The sequence below is a fragment of the Eptesicus fuscus genome, chromosome 22, assembly GCF_027574615.1.
Source record: "Eptesicus fuscus isolate TK198812 chromosome 22, DD_ASM_mEF_20220401, whole genome shotgun sequence".
NCBI lineage: Eukaryota > Metazoa > Chordata > Mammalia > Chiroptera > Vespertilionidae > Eptesicus > Eptesicus fuscus.
In genome coordinates, this window is record NC_072494.1 from 26,640,201 (window position 1) to 26,663,450 (window position 23,250).

Below are 23,250 nucleotides of genomic sequence, written 5' to 3' on the forward strand. Positions count from 1 at the left end.
GACTCAACAAAAAGTTCTACAGTAATGCTATTATTATCTTTACCTTACAACCATGTTTTCCTGCCATACTTGTTGAAGGTAAATATTGAATAGTACTTAAACTTCTAACCTAAGAGAAATGTAATGGTTACTTCAGGAACTTTTGGTATACTTAATGCTTTGGCAACGAGTTTTCTAGGCTTATCCTAGATGTATTCTGTCACCACCACATCCCTGTGTGTTCTCCATTTGTGATCTCATCTACTCCAATCTCTATGAATATTTCTGTACTTTCGATCTTACCTCTCTTCTTGGTTCAGTTGTGAATTTTCAGCTCATACTCTGCTTAAACAAAACTCATTATTTCAACTGGTATCACCTGATTCCTTTCTGTTTTCTTCCTCTGTTTCTTGAGGCACAGGGTCCTCTGTGTCCATTAGATCAAATTCTTGCTGATTTTTGGCTGTCTGACCAGTTCTGTGATTGATGCTAACATTTCCAGTTGTATTTGTGAGCTTTGCAATTTCCTTGTAGTGCAGTCAACATCTGCTTTATGTATTTTGAGGTTATGGTATATCTTCCTGATGAATTGGTTCTCTTTACTGCTAATAGTTCTTTTTGCCTCCAAGTTTATTTTGTAATATGTTAATACTGACAGATGAGCTTTTTTATGTCCTTTTTTGTTATTTTTTTCCCTTTATCTTCAACTTTACAGGTCATTATTTTTTTACATGACATAAAGCTAGATTTCTCCTCATTGAGAAGCTGAGGTGCAAAAAAGAAGGTAACTTGATCAAAGTCACATAACTAATTCAGGGTGTTAAAAGGAGTGTCAGACTTTGAGTAAGTGTTCAATAAGACATTATGTATTATTGTTGATGCTGTTACAAAAGAAACCAAAGTACATTCAGATCAGACTTGGTTTGTAAGTGGTCTGTGAGCTTCATATTAAATCCTACTTCATATACCTATTTCCCAATTCTGATTCCAAAATTCTAAAGTGAAATTTCAACGATAATAAACAACTTGAAAATAGGCAACCGTGTCTTTTAATTTTCTTTTATATTCTGTAGCTCTTAGAATAATGTACATTTGAAAAATAGTATGCATTTGATAAATACTTATTGATTGTTATGAATTTTTCTTGAAAGGACAAATGTAGATATATTTATAAAGAAAAATTAGCCATTTACTGAAAAGTATTTTTTTTTCCTCTAAGGGCTAATTCTTTCATTTTGTTATTTTTCAAAATTGCCATCAAAGGGTAATTTTAGGACTTTCATTCAAAGAGTCTTTTGTCTTCATACTGGTATAAGAAAGAAACAATGAGAAAGACTGACCTCTCAAGAATTTTGTGTGGGGAATTACTAGGGCATAAAAGTCCATAAACCATTTCTCTCCATTTTATTTTCTATGTATTTCCAATAAGCTGTACTTCTAGTTAGTAAAAGTTGGCAACTTTTTTAAAATACCAGGCCAAATTCCATTCTCCCAAACTCAGTGTTCATAGGACATAATGAAGTTGAAGGTCAGCCCTAAATTGGGTGTATTTTAATAAAGGTTGTCTAGTCTGTTTGTGGCCCAGTTTACCTCAAAACATTCTTTGAGGATAACAAGTTTTGTAGCCAGTCCTATAATGTATATTTTATTTCTAAGAAATAATATGTATTGATTTATTTTGATTGTAACAGTAATATATATGAATGATGTTGACATACTAATAAACCTTTCTTCATCCTTCCTATTTAATAAAGAGGTAATATACAAATTGACCATCACTCCAACACACAAGATGGCTGCCCCCATGTGGACACAAGATGGCCACCACAAGATGGCCTGCAAGGGAGGGCAGTTGGGGGCCAACAGGCCTGTATGGGAGGGCAGTTAGGGGTGACCGGGTCAGCAGAGGAGGGCAGTTGGGGACAACCAGGCCTGCAGGGGAGGACAGTTAGGGTCAGTCGGGCCAGCAGGGGAGGGCAGTTAGGGGCGACCAGGCCAGCAGGGGAGGACAGTTAGGGGCAATTGGGCCAGCAGGGGAGGGCGGTTAGGGGCGACCAGGCTGGCAAGGGAGGGCAGTTAAGGGTGACCAGGCCAGCAGGGGAGGGCAGTTGGGGGCAACCAGGCCTGAAGGGGAGGACAGTTAGGGGTGACCAGGCCTGCAGGGGAGGGCAGTTAGGGGCAGTCGGACTGGCAGGGGAGCAGTTAGGCGTTGATCATGCTGGCAGGGGAGTGATTAGGGGATGATCAGGCTGGCGGGCAGAAGCGGTTAGGGGCAATCAGGCAGACAGGCAGGTGAGCGATTGGGAGCCAGCAGTCCTGGCTTGTGAGAGGAATGTCCCAGATTGGAGAGGGTGCAGGCTGGCTGAGGGACCCCCCCCCCCATGCACGAATTTTGTGCACCGGGCCTCTAGTTAGAGTATAATTCTGTGCTGTTTTATCAAGTAATCAAGTGTTTACCTTTGGAGAAAATAACTTCTTTCTTACAAACTTCAAATTCTGGCATTTCATCACAGAAATAACTTGTAAACTAGTTTGTTAAAAGTAGCAATTAAAAAGTGGGAAGAAAAGACTCAGAGAAGAAAGCAATATTCTTCCTTCATTATCTTCCTGTGCTGGGTCAGGAATTTTTCTTTCCTGGGCTTTTTGGAACCATGGTGCTTTGGTCTACTCTGAGTCTTTGATTTTTTGTTCACTGTTGTTTCAAAGGGCCTGGAATAGTTCTTGACTCATAGTAGGCCTCAAATATTGGTTGAATGAGAGAATAAAGGGGGTCTTGTTCTGATCTGGGTATTTTTAGTGTGCATCTAGCTTTTTCACTTACCACATACATTGTGAGGGTCAGCCCTTATCCCCTAGAGTTTGCCTCATCTACTAGACTCTGCTATTATTTAAAGTTACAATTATGCTTTTGTGTTGGTGAGAGGAAAGATCTTATAGACTAAGAAAACAGTGTAGTCCAAAAATGCAACTCTGTAGAGACAGAAAATAGATTAGTGGTTGCCTGGAGCTGGGGTTGAAGGTGAGAAAAGAGAATGACTGCAGATGGGCAAGAGGGACCTTTTGTGGGTGAAGGAAATGTTCTAAAATTGGATTGTGGTGATTGCTGTACAGTTCGGTAAATGTATTAAAATTAGTGAATTTTATCGTTTGTAAGCTGTACCTCAGTTAAACTGTTTAGAATACAAAGCCAGATTGGGAGCTTAAAATTCTAGAATTATTTGCTATTTGGAAAACTAGGATGATGTAATTCCTTTATTTCTTACTTTGGATATGACTCGTTGTGATAGATAACTGATTTTCCCAAAACCGGTTTTTTTGTAAATCATTTCAGGACAGAAAAATGTTAATTTTATTCACTAGTACTTTCTATTGTGCTTATCAGCTTGGAATTTATAAGGCTTCTAATAAAACATCTCGTTTCATCTCATTTTCTTACCCTGTTTTTAGATATTTCCAAAGCTACAAAAATGACTAAGTGTAAATTATTCTACTTTGCTAATAGTTTGTTTACACTAAGTTACAGAGTTAAAACACACTATTTATTTCTATCTTTCTAAAAGATTGGTTTAACTTATCTAAATAACTTTGTTTTCATTTTTAAAAAGCAAATTATTTATGGACCCTCCCAATGTATTATAATTATCCTCTGTCTTTTTTTTTCCAATTAGGAGATTATTTGTATTTTAAAATTACTTGTTGAGAGAAAAAAGGTTTTCTATGAAATGGTATTCTTATTTAGATTTTTGTATATTCTTAAAGATATTCTGTATATGTCTCCTCCAAGGGAGTATAGCCCCTTTAAAAACTCAACTGTGTCCTGAAAAATTTATGAAAGCTCTTCCACAGTCTAAAAAAGGCCAAGTAGATTAAAGATATAATAAGGTTATTAGGTCAGTTAACTCCAACGATATCAACAATAACTCTGACAATATCAAGCATTGGCAAGGGTAAAAGGACCTAGAGACAATATTTTTCTTTTTTACTTTTTATGAGTTTATTTAAGCCAAACTGACCACATATGCTGGGAGCCAGATCTCAAAGAGATGTTGTAATTAAGGCACTCAGAATTAGAATTAGTTGAGGTGGCTTGATTTCTCTTTAGTTATATCTTTATGCACTTACTCTGTAGCTTGAAACTATTAGATGATGATAATAGTTGTTATTACTGTTACAATTGATATATAGTGTTTTCTGGATACCAGACACTGTTATAAAGGCTTTCCCTAGAGTAGTTCATTTAATTCTCACAATAACCCTATGAAATATGGACTATGACCATATCTTTTAACAGATAAGAAAAATAACTCACACAGAACTCACCCAAGTTCACACAGCTCAACAGACCCAGGCAGGCATGCTACTAACCACTACACCATAATGAAAGGACTGCTTTCCTTTTTTTCTTTTTAAGAAAAAAAATTCATATTGAAAATTAAAAACTACTTAGTATAAGAAAATGAGAATTAATACTTTATTGCTAGAAGGAGAAATAAGTTATTCTACTTTATTTTAACTTTTTCCTTGTTTCCATTTATTTTGTGTTTTTATGTTATTTATATATTTATATTTTTGTTATTTTTATGAATCAGTGTTAGCAATGGTCTGATTATTAATACTTTTTCATATAATGCTAGGCTGATAGTTCAAACAGTTTTATTTGAATTTAGTCACAAAATCTGCCCTAGACAGTTTGGCTCAGTGGATAGTGTATCGGCCCATGGACTGAAGGGTTCAGGGTTCGATTTTGGTCAAGGGCAGTCGGGGTGCTTGCAGGTGGCAATCAATTGATGTGTCTTTCTCAAACATCAATGTTTCTCTCTCTCCTCCTCCCTTCCACTCTCTTTAAAAATCTAGAGGAAAATATTCTCAGGTGAGGATTAATAAAAATAAAAACACAAAATATTTTATTAGTATATGTGTCTGACAGTCTAATTAGTTGTCTGTTGGATAGGTTGAACATTTCTCTGGGAAATCTTTAAGCTTTATCTGCAGCTTTAAATGATAGGGAGTACAAATGCACTTCACATTTTTATGTACCTTTTGAGAAATTTGTATTGTGTGAACTATTTCACAGACTACTTCTGGTTATTGATTAATTGATACAAATACCAATGTAAATAAGCAAAAATATTTTAATAAATCATCTGTTGAATTAAACTCATGGTTTTGTAATTTTTAACTTATAAAAACTAGAATAGGTTGTAAACATTCTAAAAGATTATTATACAACAAGTTATCTCTTATAGTATGGATATGTTTTGAGGAAAAGTTCAGGTATTGTATTTTTCTTTAACCATTCATTCCCCTTCCTGTTTTTATTATATTTTATTTTTTAGGATTTTGGCCCCCAACAGTAATTATCAAGATATTGAGACCCTCTATAACTTCCTAATCAAACATGAGGTATGAACAATACTTTAAAATGTTTATCACATTTCTACCATAAACGAATTTTAATATAAATTAACATGGTAGAGTTCTAAAACGTAATGGTATTTAAAGTAATTGATATTTACTTTACATTGTTGAGTGCCACAGAAGGTTTCCAGTGACATGGTTTGTTTTTTTATTCTCTAAGTAAAAACATACAGTAGAATCCTATAATAATACTAGAGGCCCAGTTCACGAATTCATGCATGGGTGGGGTCCCTTGGCCTGGCCGGCTCTCAGGGCCAATCGGGGCTGTCCAGCCCAGTCCCGATCAGGGCCAATGTGGCTGGCCCTGTCACCCATCCTTGCTGATCCAGGGGGAGAATTCTGTTGATCTTCAGTTTCTGTTAGCCTAATGCTCTTTGCACATGTTCCCTTATATGCTTGCTTCCAAGTGCATGTGTCTTTAATTTTTAAAATGTGCTACTTATAGGAATATGACATATATTCAAGTCTCACATTTGTTTATGGAGTCAAACTCCTTTAAATCAATTTCTTCACTTTTATTCCTGAGTAGCTCTTTATTTAGCCATTTGTATGCAATATCTGACATGAAGAACCTAGTGACTAGGTGTACAGTGTTGGTTCTGCCATCTATTACCTGAATGCTCTTTGAAGAATTATTTAATTCTCTTTGTCTCAGTTTCTTCATCTATAAAATGGGAATAATATCAGTATGTAAATTATAATATTTTTAAAACTAAATAACTTAATAACTAAATAAATAACTAAAATAACTTTTTAAAATATTTTTAAAACTAAATAACTTAATAACTAAATAAATAACTAAAATAACTTAAAAACTAAATAACTTAATATACCTATGCAAAGTGCTCTAAACAGTACCACAGAGTAAGTGTTTGGCTTTACAGCATTTATGTGTGCTTTTTAAACAGTCAGCCTAATACTGCATAACCATACTATGTGATTAGGATGATTTCTTCATTTGACATGATTCATATCATTATTTCATTATATTTTTTAAATTTCAAATTGAGTCATTAATTCTAACTATAAAAGTATATTTGTGGAAATAATATGATAATTTTAAAATCACATCCTGGAAAAATATGGGACATAGGTTTTTTTACTGCTTCCTGTTGCTGAAGTATTGGGAGAAAATACCTAACATTAGTTATAAGAATATGTGGAATTGATTTCCAGATTTTTAAAATAATTTCTCCTAGCAGAACTTCCTTTCCTATATCAATTACTGCATTGGAGACATTTGTCTCATAAACAGTGATAGGACCATCTAAAGTTTTAAGATGTTTGGCTTTTATACTTAATCTTTGCTGTTCTTGAATTTTTAAGAATTAATAATATAACCATGTCAATATTTGGCATTCATTGTAAATAGTACAAGAATTTAATAACACCAATTCCACAATCCACAATATGTCATAATTCTAATAAGGTTTACTGACAAAGGCATCTTTGAACTATTTGTTCCCTGGGAATTAAAATTGTATACTTGAGCATAAAAATGATATTTAACAGTGTAATTTAAAATGTCCCAATGTGAATGATTAAAAATGTCTTGAATCAAATTAATGAATATGATGAAACAAGATATTTCAGGCTAGAATCTGTGATACAGGTGATGAATTTGTATTTCAGTTTTCCTTTTTAGTAGTAAATTAACTGTCTCTTTTTGTAAGTCACCTATGACCTGGAACCCTTGTACCCTATCTGTATTCTGGGATAAGTGTCCAAATGTCTGTGGATGATCACTTTTAAAACTAAAGCATCATCTAGATACTCATTTTTCTGAAAATACACTAAAGACTTAAGGACCTATTTTTTATTCATATTATACAAGGTTCAAAAATCTTAGCTGATTTTTCTCAATAATTGATGGAAAATAGGTGATTCCCTTCATTCTCTGATCAGATACCAAGGTCCTGGTATGCTGAGGTAATAGTGAAAATAGTGAAGGCCCTGCGACTAGAGAAGAACATGTAAAGACGGTGGAATTGGACTGGTTGATAGTTTAAGTACATATTTTAAGACATTTTTTAGAAGATACTTTTAAAAATTGTAAAGTACCTAAGAAGTTAATTATGATAAATTATATACCAATTTAATACATTCATTGTAAATATATTAAATATTATATATAATTAAATAACAAATTTTAAGCAAAATTTAGGATTATATACATTTAAATGTTATATTTTAAAACTGTGTATTTTTAACTTTCAGTGAATGAAACATTTTCTACACAAATATGGTGAATTTTTTATGAAAATCCTGAAGAAGCTCATGGAACTTTTGCAAATAAACAATACCCTTAATTCTATAGAAGACTCTCATGATATGAGTCTTTAAAGTAGTGTTAATGGATGCATATGAGCTAATATAAATAAATTGAGTAGGCGATAGTCTCATTTAGTTTCCCTTTCACTAATTCAGAAGTTCTTAAAATTTAGGTACTGTGCTATTTGTTGAGTTATCTGATAAAGGGAGTTTTCCTCTACAAATTTCTAGATTCTTCGCTACACTTAAGTAAAATGTAATCTAAATCAGTAGTGAAACCTCAAGAAATACAGAATTGCTTCTGTGTGTACTACAAGTGCAACCACTACCTTGTGTATGATAAAGGACTTTTAGTATTGTATATTATGTCTGGATTATAATACATATTTATGAAGTTAAACACGTCAGTTTACCTATTTAGACCTCCATAGTCTGAAAAATACATTTCTTTAGAAAATGTCTGTAATTCACACTTTTTCCTAAACAGATAGATGTTTCCACATAGTTTATAACCTTCCTATTTAAATGAAAGTGAAGGTTATTCAGTAATAACTTTTGAAAGGGTCAGCATAGTATTCAAATGTTGTTAGAGTTGAATACTTGACTTTTTCTCTCAGCTTGAATTATTTCTAATGTTCAGGATGTAAACGAGATGTGACTGTTTCGGCTTATATAGTCTGCTTAAATCCACTCAGCCCTTTAAGTTTTTAGTATTTTAAATTTTATTTTTTTATAAGTTATTTACTTTTCCTAGAAAATGAATATTGAAAATAAGAAGTATTTTAACAGGTCAGGCTAACTGAAGCATGAATTGGTTTCATGGAGTACATTTTTTTCCCCCCATTTGATTTACAAAGTAATTGTTTGTTGAGATTTTTTTACTAACCCCAGGGCCATCTCACTACCAATCCTATGAACTGATTAGGTTGAAACAGTAGGACTAATATTTTTACACATAGTTCATTGTTAGCATTATGGTCACTGAGCTTCTGATTCTTAGTGTTCTGTCCTTCCTATGCAAGAACTAAAAACTTGATGTTCTGCTTTCTCAGAATATGGGCCACTCTGTGTTCTAACTACTTATTTGACTTAATATGCATTTTTAATAACTATCTTGGTTCTTTTCAGGTAAATAAAAGCATCAAATTTACTGCCCAGGAACTTTATGATTGTGTTTCACATACTGAGTATCGGTAAGTCATATCTATACATAGTGATGAAGAGTTGTTTTTTTTGTTTTGTTTTTTTTGTTTTTTATGGTTCACTACACTATAATTTTTTACCTTTATTAGTATAAAAATATTTCATACATACAAAAAGGCTGTGTGTGTGTGTGTGTGTGTGTGGGTCTGTGTGTCTGTGTGTCTGTGTGTGGGGGGTGGGATTAGCAGGTATAAGATTTAAAATAATTCTCAAACTTTTGGCCTCAAGACTCCTTTATATTTTAAAGTTATTGAAGTCCTGGCTGGGTAGCTCATGTGGTTAGAGTGTTATCCCAATGTGCACCAAGGTTGTGGGTTTGATCCCAGGTCAGGGTACATACAAGAATCAACCAATGAATTCATAAATAGGTAGAACAACAAATTGATGTCTGTTTGTCTCTCTCTGTCTCCTTATCCCTTTCCTCTCCCTCCTCCTCTCATTCCTACGTCCTTCTCTCCTGCCCTATCCTTCTATTCCTTCCCCCTCCCTCTCTCTCTAAAATCAATAAATAAAAAATAAAAAAATAAGTTATTAAAGACCCTCAAAGAGCTTTTGTTTATGTGGGTCATATTTATCTGTATTTACTGTATTAGAAATTAGAATTGATAAATTTAAAATATTTATTTAAAAATAACAGTAGTTAATGAATTACATGTTAAAATCAGTAACATAGAATTATGAAAAGAATTTTTCCCAAACCAAAAATGTTATTGACGAGAGTGGCATTGTACATTTTTGCAAATCTCTTAATGTCTGGTTTAATAGAAGAAAGCTGGGTTCTCATAGCTGTTGCATTTATTCTGTTTCCATAATCATGTCATGTGTCACTGGGAAACTACTGTGTACTCTTGCAAGAGTGAGATTGCAAAAGGCAAATCATGTCTCAGTCTTGTTAGGAAAATAGCTTTGGCCTCTGACATCTCAGACCCTTGGAAAGAGGTTGGCATTCCCCAGACCATATTTTGAAGAACAACAGGTGTAAAGAATACTCAGTTGACAAAATAGACCTTTGCCCAGTCCTATTTGTATCCTCTCTCCCATCCTCTCCTTAGTGATTTTGTGTTTATAATTCTCAACCTTATCTTTATGGTTTTACTACATATTATTTATTATTAAAAATATGGGGCCTGGCCAGTGTTGCTTAGTGGTTGAGCGTTGACCTATGAACCAGGAGGTCATGGTTCGATTCCTGTCAGGGCACATGCCTGGGTTGCAGGCTTGATCCCCAGTGTGGGGCATGCAAGAGGCAGCCAATTAGTGATTCTCTCTCATCATTGATGTTTCTCTCGCTCTCCCTCTTCTTCTCTGAAATCAATAAAAATCCATTTAAAAATTTTTTTTAAGTGTTTCTAGTTTTTTAAAAAAGGGATTAAATTAGCAGTATCACACACTATATATTCTTTAAACAAATAACTTGGTTTCTAGCATTCATATGTAACAAAAAAGGACTAGTATAAATCTGATTCTTGTATACACAGGGTATATGTTTGAATCTCTCCATCCCTGGGCCCAGACAAACAAATCCTGAGGAGCAAAAACACATTTAACTTAAATCTTTAACTGTCACCCTTATTCTTTGTAAGTCAACATTGAGATTCACCATGTTGAGGCATGGAGCACAGTTAGTTCTATTACAACATGCCAGGTGCGTTCCTAATATCACCCATGCTCTATGCAAAATCATGCAGTAAAAACCTCGGGGTGCATAAGAAAAAATGGGGCTGGAGCACCTCTCTCAAAGACATAAGGACACATTGAAAAATCAAAATGGTGTCCCAGATTTACGCATGTTAGTGGTTAGGAAATATATAAATGCTATAATAGATTTAACATTTGCAAAAGTGCTCAGATTGCTTATAGAAGTGGTATTTGGAAGGCTGCAGTTCATCGGTTAGTGTGATGTGCTGGGGGAGGGGTTATCTAGAATTGGATGTAAAGTCACAGCAGTAAGTGTGAATGGATGTAGCCCATAACACACAGGAAGCTGAAGTAGCTGTACATGTTTGAGGTGTGTGCATGAGTGTGTTTTGTCTGTTCCTAAGCAGCTTGTCTCAGCTGGGTGCAGTTTTCTCTCTTCATCTAGCATCTCTCACTACTGAAATTGTGCATAGGACAATTACTAGTATGTGCTCAAATTGCTCTTTACTATATAAGTGGTGTTGGAACAAATATGTGCATTTGGAACAAGTGTTGGAGCCAAACTGCATTTTTTATTTTCATTGCTATGTAATATGCCACTGCAACACTAAATCGCTATTTATTTGCTATTTATAATGTGCAGATGTGGTTACAAAATTTTATGTGCAAGCTCAGGGACTAAGTTAACTATCAAGGTGCTTCTGTTAAAACTTTTAATTGATAAATTTGATGGTCAAGATGCGAGGACAAATGTCATTAAGCAGCACAGCTATGAACGTTCACTCATTAGATTCAAATAAGTTTTCCAAGAAAATCTGAAGGCAGTGGGCAGGCATGATGTTGTTACTGGGGGAGAGAATGGGTGTTTTTTTTTTTACCGTGATCTTCAGACTATCTTATTTATAGATCTTTACAGCCAGTTTACATGTAAATATGTACATGAGATTTGTGTTAGAATATAACGTCTATGAACCTTAGCCATATTTTTGAAGGTGTAGAAACCCCACTGTAGATAACTTAGAGGGCAGAGTCCCTTGCAGAATGGTTCCATCAGATCTCTAAAATTAGTTTAACTTCCCCGTACTGTTGGAGTAGTTGGGAGGTTTTCTGGAGGGGGTGGGAAGAGGTAGGGAGGGTACAGGGATCAAAATTGAATGTTCAAATTTCTAATTTGTTTTCTTTCCACTTATAGTACCAAGGATTTGAACTATGATATTAATAAGCTCCCTCTTATACCCAAAAAGATGATTTTGAAATCAAATATACCTAATGTCTTGAATGGATTGAAAGATATAGCCTTTAGATTTATTACTCTGCTGTTGTTTTGAAATTATTTGCCCTATCTATCTCCCATATTAGCCTCTGGGATAGTCCACAGCTCAGTTTTCAAATAAGCTGCCAAAAGAGACAGTGGTTCACATTAGACATGGGGCCAAATGAATAGATAGTAGGTGGCAAAGTTTTCCTGTGGCTCAGAGATGAAAATAGATGAGTGATTTAGCTTGCATACATAGCTGGCCACCTTTGAGAATATTAAGAAGAGCAATTACTTAAAATGTCTGAATTTCCTGTTCTTTGCTTTTTAATATAAAGTGTTAGTTGTGAGGAAGGAGACTGTTGACATGCCCAACATCATATTTATTGCAATAGGGATGTAATTAAGTAGCTGAAGAACATAAAACTTTACTTTAGGTTCTGATAAACAAGGAATTGAGGTTTCAGATTGACAGTAGCTTTGATCCAAAGTTGAACTCCATGATACTGGAAAACATCCGTGTTCACTGTCTATAAACCAGTGAACTTTTCTGTCTTCTGTAGTTTCTGTCTTCTGTAGACTCTTTGATGTAGCTTTTGCTCTTGCCAGTAATATCTGTCTGTGCGCTTTTTACCCTGAGCATATGAGGAGTTTGCTCAGAAAATCCAGGATGGCCTGGCTGATGTGGCTCAGTGGTTGAGCATTGACCTATGAACCAAGAGATCACGGTTCGATTCCTGGTCAGGACACATGCCCAGATTGCGGACTCAATCCCCAGTAGGAGGTTTGCAGGAGGCAGCTGATCAATGATTCTCTCTTATCATTGATGTTTCTCTCTCTCCCTCTCCTATCCTCTCTGAAATCTATCTATCTGTCTATCTATCTATCTATCTATCTATCTATCTATCTATCTATATAAAGAAAATCCAGGATGGTAAATTAATGAGATTATAAAACAGATTACCAAGTATATATCTTGTGTAGTGTCTTATATGTATGAGAAATAAGTTAGGAGCAGGTTTAAGTCACTTTGTTGGCCCTGTAAGTTCTTGACAGACTGTCCTGGCATGTTTGTGAGACAAGTTCCTAAGGTCATTTTTTTTTCTAGATAAAATGCGAGCAGTTTGTGACATTAGCCTCATAAAACACCTGGCATGTCCAAACAATTTACTACCTAAGATGGCTTGTATATCAGAAGCTTTCTTTTGTTGTCAAGTGCTTTCAGGAATGACTGCTTCCCTACTCCAGGAACCAGGTCCCTGGTAGTGTCTTCAAGCTTATTTTCGAGCTGTGGTTGTCTTGACTGTGGGTCCAGGACCTGAGTGTCGGCATCACCTTGGAACTTGCAAGAAATGCCTGAGGCTCCACCCCAGACCTCTTGGATCAGAAACTCGGGGGGTGGAGCCCAGCCATGGGTGTGACAGTCCATTAGGGCATGGTCAAGTTTGAGAACCCCTGTGTTAAATTAATGACCTGGTCTGTCCAAGAAACCTCAGACAGAAAAAGCCTTAGAAAAAAATAATCTAGAATTCAAATTTAGACCTTTGCTGTTTCTGTCTTTTTTTAATTAATTTTTAAAAATATATTTTATTGATTTTTTTACAGAGAGGAAGGGAGAGGGAGAGAGAGTTAGGAACATCGATGAGAGAGAAACATCAATCAGCTGCCTCCTGCACACCCCACATGGGGAGGGGATGTGCCCGCAACCAAGGTACATGCCCTTGACCGGAATCGAACCTGGGACCCTTGAGTCCGCAGGCTGACGCTCCATCCACTGAGCCAAACCAGTTAGAGCTGATGTTTCTGTCTTAATTAGAAAAGGATTACATTATTTTTGTGTCTATAGATGCAATAATACTTTGTAGTACATTTGACTATATTATTCGTGAAAGAAGATAATACAAAAGTATATACTTTTTTCTTTTTTTAATTGAGGTAATATTCAGGTAACAAAATTAACAACCACTTTAAATTGTATAATTCATTGTCATTGAGAGCATTCATTCAGTTGTGCAGCTTTCACCTCTGTCTAGTTCCAAGACATTTCCATCACCCCAGTAGGACATTCCATATCCATTAAGTAGTCATTCTCTGTTCTCCCCTCCTGGCCCCAAACCCTGGCAACCACTAAGCTGCTTTCTTTCTCTATGGATTTATTCACTCTGGGTGTTTCTTGTAAGTTGAATCATACAACATATGACCCTTTGTGTATGGTTTTGTTCACTTAGCATGGTATTTCCAAGATGCATCTCATTGTAGCATACACTGAGTGGCCAGATTATTATGATCTCTGAACGCATAAAAATCTGGCCACTCTGTGTGTGTGTGTGTGTGTGTGTGTGTGTGTGTGTGTGTGTTAGAGGCCCGGTGCATGAATTCGTGCATGGGTGGGATCCAGCCAGCCTGGCTAGGGGGAGGGGACATGGGCAGTTGGCGGCCTGCCTGCTGGTCAAACTCCTGGTCGAGGAGACAGTTTGCATATTAGCCTTTTATTATATAGGATATACACTGAGTGGCCAGATTATTATGCATTCAGAGATCATAATAATCTGGCCACTCAGTGTATATCAGCACTTCATTCCTTTTACAGGCTGAATAATATTCCATTGTATATATATAACACATTTTGTTTATCCATTCATCTGTTGTTGGACATTTGGGTTGTTTCCACTTTGGAGCTAGAGTGAATAGTGTTGCCTTTGTTTGAATTCTTTCAGTTCTTTATAATTGGAGGAGGGTGTATACCTATGAGTAGAAGTCCTAGGTCAGATGGTAATTCTCTGTTTAACTTTTGAGGAACTTCCTGTTTTCAAAGCAGCTGCACTATTTTACCTTCCCACCAGCAGTATACAAGGGTTCTAATTTCTCTGCATCCTCACCATTTATTTTCCATTTTTTTATTATAGCTATTCTAAAGAATTTGGAGCTTTATCTCATTGTGAACTAACGCTGTTGAACATCTTTTTATAAGCTTGTTGGCCATTTGTTTGTCTTTGGAGAAATATCTATTCAAGCCCTTTGCCCATTGTTAATTGGGTTGTTTTTCTTTCTGTTGTTGAGTTGTAAGAATTCTTTATGAGGAATCTGGCTCCAGGCCAAAATCTTAGGTGTGATCTTTTTGACCTGACCATGACAGCTATGTGCCTTTTATCTGGCGGCTCCACTGGGGAAAGCTGCCTTCTCCATACCAGATTCCGTACACAGCCAATGAACTGCAGCCTTCTTGAGGGGGCTGCAGGCAATGCTCAGGCCCCCTGCCCCTGGGCATGCTCACATGCGTACTTGCATTCCAAGTCCTGGCAACTTCATTGGAGGCCTCCTTTGGGGGGCTTTGGCTGTGGCATCTCTGCTGAGACCTCTTTTAAGAGGCCTTGGCCATAGTATTTTTCTCCGCTCTGACTCAGTGCTTTTCTGCTCCTAGCTCTTCTCCTCCTCTGTGCTCTGAATATTTATATGTTAAAATCCTATTGCCCAAGATGATGATCATACAAGGTGGGCTCTTGGGAGGTGATTAGGTCATGACGGTGGAGCCCTCATAAGTGGGAATACTGCTCTTATAAAAGAGGGCTCTCACCAGAAGGTAGCTCTGCTGGCACCTTGATCTTGGACTTCCCAGCCTCTGCAACTGTGAGAAATAAATTTGTGGTTTAGCGCCCACCCAGTCTATGATGTTTTGTTATGGCAGGCTGAAAGGACTAAGACACCCTTAGCCATTTGCCTGGATGAGAGGCAGGACCTTAGTTCGGGGCTCCTCAGTGGTGAGATACTGCCCTCTCTCTGCACTGCATCTTGTCTGACCCTTACATGGCATCATTCTGTGGGGAAAATGGAGCATTAGGGCGCTGACACCTTTCATTTGGCCCCTTGCAGTCGCAGTAAATGAATCAAGTCCTGATTGTTACTTTCGGTTTGGCTTGTTGACTGTCAACCACCTGGCAGCGTAACATATATGTTATGGATATTAGACCCTTATGAGATATATTCATTTGCAAGTTTTTATTTTTTTGAGAGATTTCTGTTTAATCATATTTTATGTTATACTTTACCGCAAAATAACATTGCCAGATAAGAAACCAGACAAAATATCAAAGACATAAAAGAGAATAAGAATCTTTGAACTAAACCATGCAAAGTTGTATAAATGTCAACCCAAACAGGTGCTTGGGGCAGAGCACCAGGTGGTAGAAGGGGAAAAAAATTGCAGTCACCTCATCAGAATTGAGTTTATCAGTGCTCCTGGGTTATTTGCATTTTTGCCTTAAAATGTGAACTGTTTATACTGTCGCAAAAGGACAAACCCATTTTTGCTGGGCAGTTCATATAAATTCTTGCATTTTTACTTTGTACTTAAATTTTTTTTATTTTTCAATTACAGTTGAAAAAGCTTTAATTTTGATAACATCCATTTTGTGTGTTTTTTCTTTTGTTGCTTTGGTTTTTGGGGTCATATCTAAGAATCCATTGCCAAGGCTAAGGTTATGAATATTTACCCCAAATATTTTTCTAAGAATTTTATAGTTTTAGCTTTAACAGGTCATTAATCCATTTTGCATTAATTTTTGTATAAGGTACGGGTCCAACTTCATTCCTTTGACATGAGGATATCAAGTTGTCCTAGCACTGTTTGTTGAAGAAACTATTCTTTTCACATTGAATGGCCTTGGCACCCTTGTCGAAAATCAATTGACCATGTATATCAGGGTTAACTTCTTGACTTTCAATTCAGTTCCATTGGTCTGTATGTCTGTCTTTATGCCAGTACCACACTGTTTTGATTGAAGTTGCTTTGGGTCAACTTTCCACCTCCGGTGTCAAATAATTAATATTCATTTAACTGCTAGATAACTTATTTCAGCAATTTTAAGAGTTGAAGCCCTGTCAGCGTCCTATCCCCTCTCTAGTGTCTGTTCCTAGCAGGAGCAGCATTCTCTTAGAATCTTCTAGTCTACCTGTTCTTTAACTCTCAAACTAAAGAACACAAAAATATGTGCTCTACCTCCCTGCCCCCCAGCCTTGCTTACCACTCAGATTAGAACATATTAACATCAGCCCAACCTCTGGGAGAGGTCCTTCAGAAACCATACAAAGGACTTTTTTTTAAGCATCCAGCTTCGCTTGTTGATAGCAGGTCTGCCAATTCCCAGAATTCCAGGATCAAGATCTCCATGTTGATTGATAACTATTCTAAGTGCTTATCCTCCCATGTTTTGTCTGTGCTAAGAAACCGTAACTCTCAGCATTTTTCTCTCTCAAATATCAAATAATGTATTTCAAATCTCAGTGTTATCCTGTTGTATGAAGTTTTTTTCATTTACCTGACCAGCTCTCTTGCAGTGATTTAACATTTCTTTATTCCCCAGGGAAAAGTTAACTATCGGATGCCGCCAGCTGGTTGAGATGGAGTATGCCATGCAGCAGTGCTATGCATCTGTGTATATGGAGGCCAAGAACAGGGGGTGGAGTGAAGACATGCTCAATGATAGGACCTAATCTGGTAACTCCAAAGGATTGCATTTGTCCTCAAGAACAACAGAGTAGCTTTCAACCTTTTGAGCCAAACTCCAGAGACTTGTAAGAAATCTCATTTGTATAAAAAGGTGATTGCTTATTACTGATAGTCTCATTGAGGTTCTCTAAAAAGCCTAATGCATCCGTTATGGGATAAACTGTGAACTCAACTCTTCTGACGTTGACAATACTTTCCTACCTCCACTCCTGATACTGAGCCAGAATGGTTAAGGAAAGGAGAGCTGCTTTTTAGTCACCTTAGGGCAGGAGCCATTGTGGCCCCTGAGGAAGGCACAGCATTAGCGTCTCTCTCAACCCTGAATATATGGTTACATGATCAGGGACACTTCCAAACTCCAAGAAAGAATTAGGACATGACCATGCTCACCATACTCCACAAATGAAATCTTAACCCTGGACTGTTTTATGATTAGCGTCTTCCATGTAGACCTGGTGAATGTAATGCACATCCCTTCCACTTCCCCAAGGTACTGAAAATAGAATTGTCACTTCTGCTCCAACTTGCAATAGCAGCCTTTCTTCTGCCCTAGGCTTGTCACTTTCCGGTGCATTTCTAATGAGGAGCAGGGAGACCCCAATGCAGTTTCCCCTTACATGTGAAGCAGCATGAATTAATGGGATTAGGTGGCAGTGACTGACGTTTGCCTCTAGGTAAACCAAATGTTTAATTGACTTATTATACTGCAAGTTGGAAGTCCTTGTGTTTTTGGAGTATATTATGCTTTTGTTAGTGCATTAGATGAAATCTAATTTGGTATTCTATTATAAATGCTTATTTTTTAAAGTAATAAATTATTTTCACTAAGATTTAAATTTTCATTTTACTTCCAAATTTTATTTCTGAATGTGTGCAAGGTGTGATTATAAAGAGAACCTCCTTAGGATGCTCACTAGTAGTCTGTGCAGGACCCACTGAGCTTTGTTTGCACTCAAAAGTGCTGGGGCTCACCATGCTGTCTGCTTTGCACCAGGGGGGAGAAACCCTCTGCTCTCCCCTTTCTTTTTCTTCCCCTGGAGCCAAAACATCCCTTCCTGTGGACCAAATGAATTTTTTTCAGGTCCTAATCTGTCAGCTGCTTTTGGTTATTACTGTTGGGTTTCAGCTCATCTTTGTTCCCTCTCTTTCCGTCCTGTCGTTTATTTATTTTTTTTTAAATTTCTTTATTGATTAAGGTATTACATATGTGTCCTTATTCTCTCGTTATGTTAAGCATTTCTTTTCACTCCATTAACTGCTACTTTCTATTTTGCTCTTATTTATGTGCATTTTATCTTAGTCTGTGTCTTTTACTTTGTGCATTAATTTGTCAATTAGTTCAACATTAAATTTTATTGATTTGTGAAGGTGTTTTCTTCTAATGTTAGGTTTTGGTGTTGTTTTTTTATCTTTTTATTTTTAGAAACATTCTTTTAAACTTTTTTAGTCTTTGTTTCTTTGCAATGTCAGGTTTTTTCCCCTCTCCCTTGTTGCCTTCTTTTCTAATTTTTAATTTTATTACACTAAGTCTAGTAATTGTCTGTCACTGTGCACACTTATCACAGTATTATTGACTGTATTCCCCTTCATCTTTTCAGTCATTCCCTATTTTTCTCCCCCCTGGCAACCATCAGTATGATCTATTTCTGAGTCTGTTTTTGTTTGGTTTGTTCATTTGTTGTTGTTTTTAGATTCCATATACAAGTGAAACCTTACAGTATTTCCTTTCTCTGACTTATTTTACTTGGCATAATACTCTCTAGGTCCATCCGTGTTGTTGCAAATGACAAGATTTCATTCTTTTTTATTTCTGAGTAATATTCCATTTGTTTATTTTTGCTTTTGTTTCCCTTGCTTGAGGGACATATACATAAAGAAATTATAGAGGCTAATGTCAGATAGTTAGCCTACCTGTGTTAGCTTCTAGGAGCTTTATGGTTTCAGGTCTTACTTTGAGTCTTTAATGCAGTTTTAGTTTTTGTATATGGTGTAAAAAAGTGGTCCAGTTCCTTTTTTATTTTGCATCTGTCTGTCCAGTTTCCCCAGCACTTTTTGAAGAGGCTGTTGTTTCTTCATTGTATATTCTTACCTCCTTTGTCATAGATTAATTGACCATATAAGCAAGTTTATTTCTGGGCTGTTCTGCTCCACTGATCTAAGTGTCTTTTTGTTCCAGTACCATTCTGTTTTGATTACTGTGGTCTTGTTGTAGTCTGAAATCAGGGATTGTGGTACCTCCAACTTTGTTCTTAACATTGTTTTGGCTGCCCGGCCAGTGTTGCTTAGTTATTGAGCATCGACCTATGAACCAGGTCACAGTTCGATTCCAGGTCAGGACACAGGCCTGGGTTGCGGGCTCGTCCCCAGTGGGGTTTGTGCAAATCAGCCCCGATTGATGCTATTTCACTATCTCTCCCCCTTCCTCAATAAAAATATATAGTAAAAAAAAAAATTGTTTTGGCTATTTCAGGTCTTTTGTGATTCCATAGCCATTTTAGTATTATTTGTTCTAGGTCTGAGAATGCCATTAGTATTTTGGTAAGGATTGCATTTGAATCTTCAAGGTTGCTTTTAGACATTTGTTTTGATGAAGAATTATCAGATCTTTAGAAGAGCAACTTCAGGTTTTAAAATCTCTATTCTTTAATATGTGTGGCTATTATATTTTGAGCAGAAGCTATCATATGCATGCCATAAACCAAAGTGGACTGATGGGGAAAGTCACACCAGGGTAAGGGCTGCCTACTTTATGCCTTTGGCTATGCTGTAGTGAGGAGCTGGTGATAACTTCATGAGAAGCATCCATGAGAATTATTCTATCAAAGTTCCTGGCACCACTTTGCACTAGACTTTTCCAACTTACTTTTCCAGAATGCTATAGAGCTGTTTGAGGCTGCCTTTTCATGTAGCATCCTTCTGCAATCATCCATGTGTTATTAGTACTTCAATTCTTTTTATTCCCAAGTAGTATCCTATTATATGAATGAAATTTATTCATTCACCAGTTGGAAGAATGTTTCAGTTTTAGTTGGCAATTGTAAATCAAACTGCTATATTCACACAGGTTTCTATGTGAACATGGTTTCCTTACACTTGGATAAATACCTAGGAATGGCATTACTGTCATAGGGTATTTCTCTAAGAAACCGCCAAACTGTTTTCCAAAGTGACCTTACATTTTCTGATTTGTCCAATAATACAAGTTCCAGTTACTCTGCATCCTAACCAGAATTTGGTATTATTCAGTTTTAATGTGACATTTTGCTTTTTATATTTTTCTAATGACTTATAATAGTGAGCGTAATTTCATGTTCTTATTGGAACCCATTTATCTTTGAAGTGTCAAATCTTTTGCCCATTTAAACATTGTTTTATTGATTTTGAGAGTTCTGGATTCAAACCCTTTATCAGATTTGTTTTGTTTTTTTTCAAGCCTGTGCCTTTCAAGACTTGATACCACTTTTGGTTTAGAAAACACTAGCTTAATGTAGAAGATGGATCTTTTCATGACTTGCAAGTAGCCTTTGATAGATGCCTTCCAATTAATATAGCAACCCCGTTCTTAAATTGCTATTTCACTTCATTTCATTTTCATTCAAGTTTGGTATCCTGTGTTTTCTCCAAAAGGCTAAAATTTTATCACTCCCTTAGCCACCTGTTCAAATGTATGTCCTTTTAGATTCTCCTGTTTTCACAAGATACCAACCTTGTACATACCCAGTTTGATAATTGAGCTTTTGCTTCTCATTCTTATTTAACCTCCAATAAGTGATGAAGCTATTAATAGTGAAGTTTAAATGTTTTGTTGGTCATGTGCTATTAAGTTCAAGAATCTGTGACATGCATGGATATATCCCTCTCTATAAACTCTACTTGTTGATCAATGCATCACTTTAAAGAGTCTTCAGAAAGGATTTATTATGAAGGATATTGGTGCTTCACGTAATTTCTTTTTACCTACAGATGATTTAACGTTCTTGGATTTTCAGAGTAAATTTGACATGTAAATGTGTAAGTTTAAGGTACAGTATTATGTTGATATTTATACATTGTAATGATTGCTGTGTAGTTATATTTATCACATTGCATAATTTATATTATCTATATTCATTATACTGTACATTAGATCTTTATGGCTTATTTACTACTTGTTGCCAAATTTGTATGCTCAAACATAACATCACTCTTACTCCACTCCTCCCCAACCTCCTGATAATCACCCTTTTACTGGTTTCTATAAACTTTTTTAGATTCCACATGTAAATGCTATCATACAATGTTTGTCTTTCTCTGACCTGTCTTAACATGTGCTCAAGGTCCATCCATGTTGTAGCAAACGGAAGGATATCCTTTCTCATGGATCATTTAACTTATTTAACAAGTCTCCTGTTTATGGGACCAAATTTGTGGTTTGGCCTTATTGTTGAAGATTCATATGTTGGTGTTTCCTTGCTTTTTGTTCTCTTTTACACCCCGTTAATTTACCTTTTATGTCTCAGTAAAAAGACTTTTCAAATCCTTTTCTGGAACAGTAGGATACAAATAAATGCCTGACACTATAGTTTTCTGTGACTCATACGTTTCTTTTTTTAAAATATACTTTTATTGATTTCAGAGAGGAAGGGAAACATCAATGATGAGAGATAATCAATGATCAGCTGCCCCCCGCAAGCCCCTTACTGAGGATTGAGCCCACAACCTGGGCATGTGCCCTGACCAGGAATCGAACTGTGACCTCCTGGTTCATAGGTTAACGCTCAACCACTGAGCAACCCTGGCTGGGCTATGACTCATACTTTTCTAAAGGTAACTCTGGAGTTGCAAAAATATCCTAAATCGTACTTCCTCTTTTGCCTACTTCAACTTTAAGAATTCTGAGGCCCAGAGAGATTATAGATATTAAGCAAGGATTCTAGCACTATATCATGTTCCCAAACCCAGGGGCTTCTCCTCAAAAATATGATTATGTTAAGAAATTCTAAAACATGTTGAGTAATGGTAAAGCTTTTATGGCATACAAGCCAAAAATCAAAACTCTTCAAGTCACACCAAAAAAATCATGCCTGAGGTATAACCAATTGTTTTGTTAATTCAAACAGGTATTTTATAGTTTTGCTACTGTTTGAGGGGCCTAGAATATTTTATGCATTATGACAATGAACTGCAACTGTGGTTATCAATATTATTTCTAAATCACTCAAAAACCCATACTTAAAAAAAATTAATTGGAAGCTTCTTATATTCAAATATACTTAAAAATATATTTTAGCCACCAGAATACCTATTTGGCATCAATGGTAATAGAGGAAAACTTTGACCCAAAGTAGTCTCATATTATTTGCATTTAAGTGTTACTTAGGAACTGAGAATTTCAAGGATTTTGCTGCTTAAACTTAATTTTCCTGTGTTAAATAGAACAATACAGTCATTAAAAAAAGAAGTTATCGTATTAGGCTCAAATCTGCCAACCTAGTTTTAGTTCAGAACCACCAATAGATATAGTCAGGAACTAGCCACCAAGTGAGCTGAACTGACTTCCTTTCCTGATGGTTTTTGTGTGATGGATGATACAGGGAAAGTCAAAGTGCCAGTGAAATGTGCAGAAAATACCGCATTTTCTTCCTAACCCAGAATAGCTACCACTGGATAGTCATCTTGTCCCAGCTGGCTCATTAGATTCCTGTGTGCCTCTTTTGGTTTAGAAAACACTAGCTTAATGTAGTGTTTGGTTTCTCTGAGAGAAGAAACCTTAAAACCTTACATCAATCCTTATTTCAGATGTAAGGTGACAGGTGAATATTTTTTTCCAAATACTTTAAGCTCATTGCTATTGGAAAAAAGTTTCCCCAGGACTTTCAGTAATGAATGAGTACTCAAACAACATTTGGATATTAATCCCATGGTGCAAAGATTTCCTGCAAAGTACCTTTAATATGTTTGCATCAGCAGCAGGCAATTGGATGTGCTAATTTTGGCACCG

General features: G+C 36.2%; 1 protein-coding gene across 1 annotated transcript in view; it reads left to right on the forward strand.

Annotated features, from left to right (window-relative positions):
* Positions 1-17,375, forward strand: part of SWT1 (SWT1 RNA endoribonuclease homolog) — a 59,409-nt gene extending 42,034 nt beyond the window's left edge. Inside the window, exons 18-20 of the mRNA XM_008145956.3 lie at positions 5,316-5,382; positions 8,797-8,861; positions 17,125-17,375. Of these exons, the coding sequence (XP_008144178.2) occupies positions 5,316-5,382; positions 8,797-8,861; positions 17,125-17,254 (262 nt within the window). The 3' untranslated portion in view covers positions 17,255-17,375. The remainder of the gene's footprint in view (positions 1-5,315; positions 5,383-8,796; positions 8,862-17,124) is intronic.
* Positions 17,376-23,250: the final 5,875 nt, after the last annotated feature.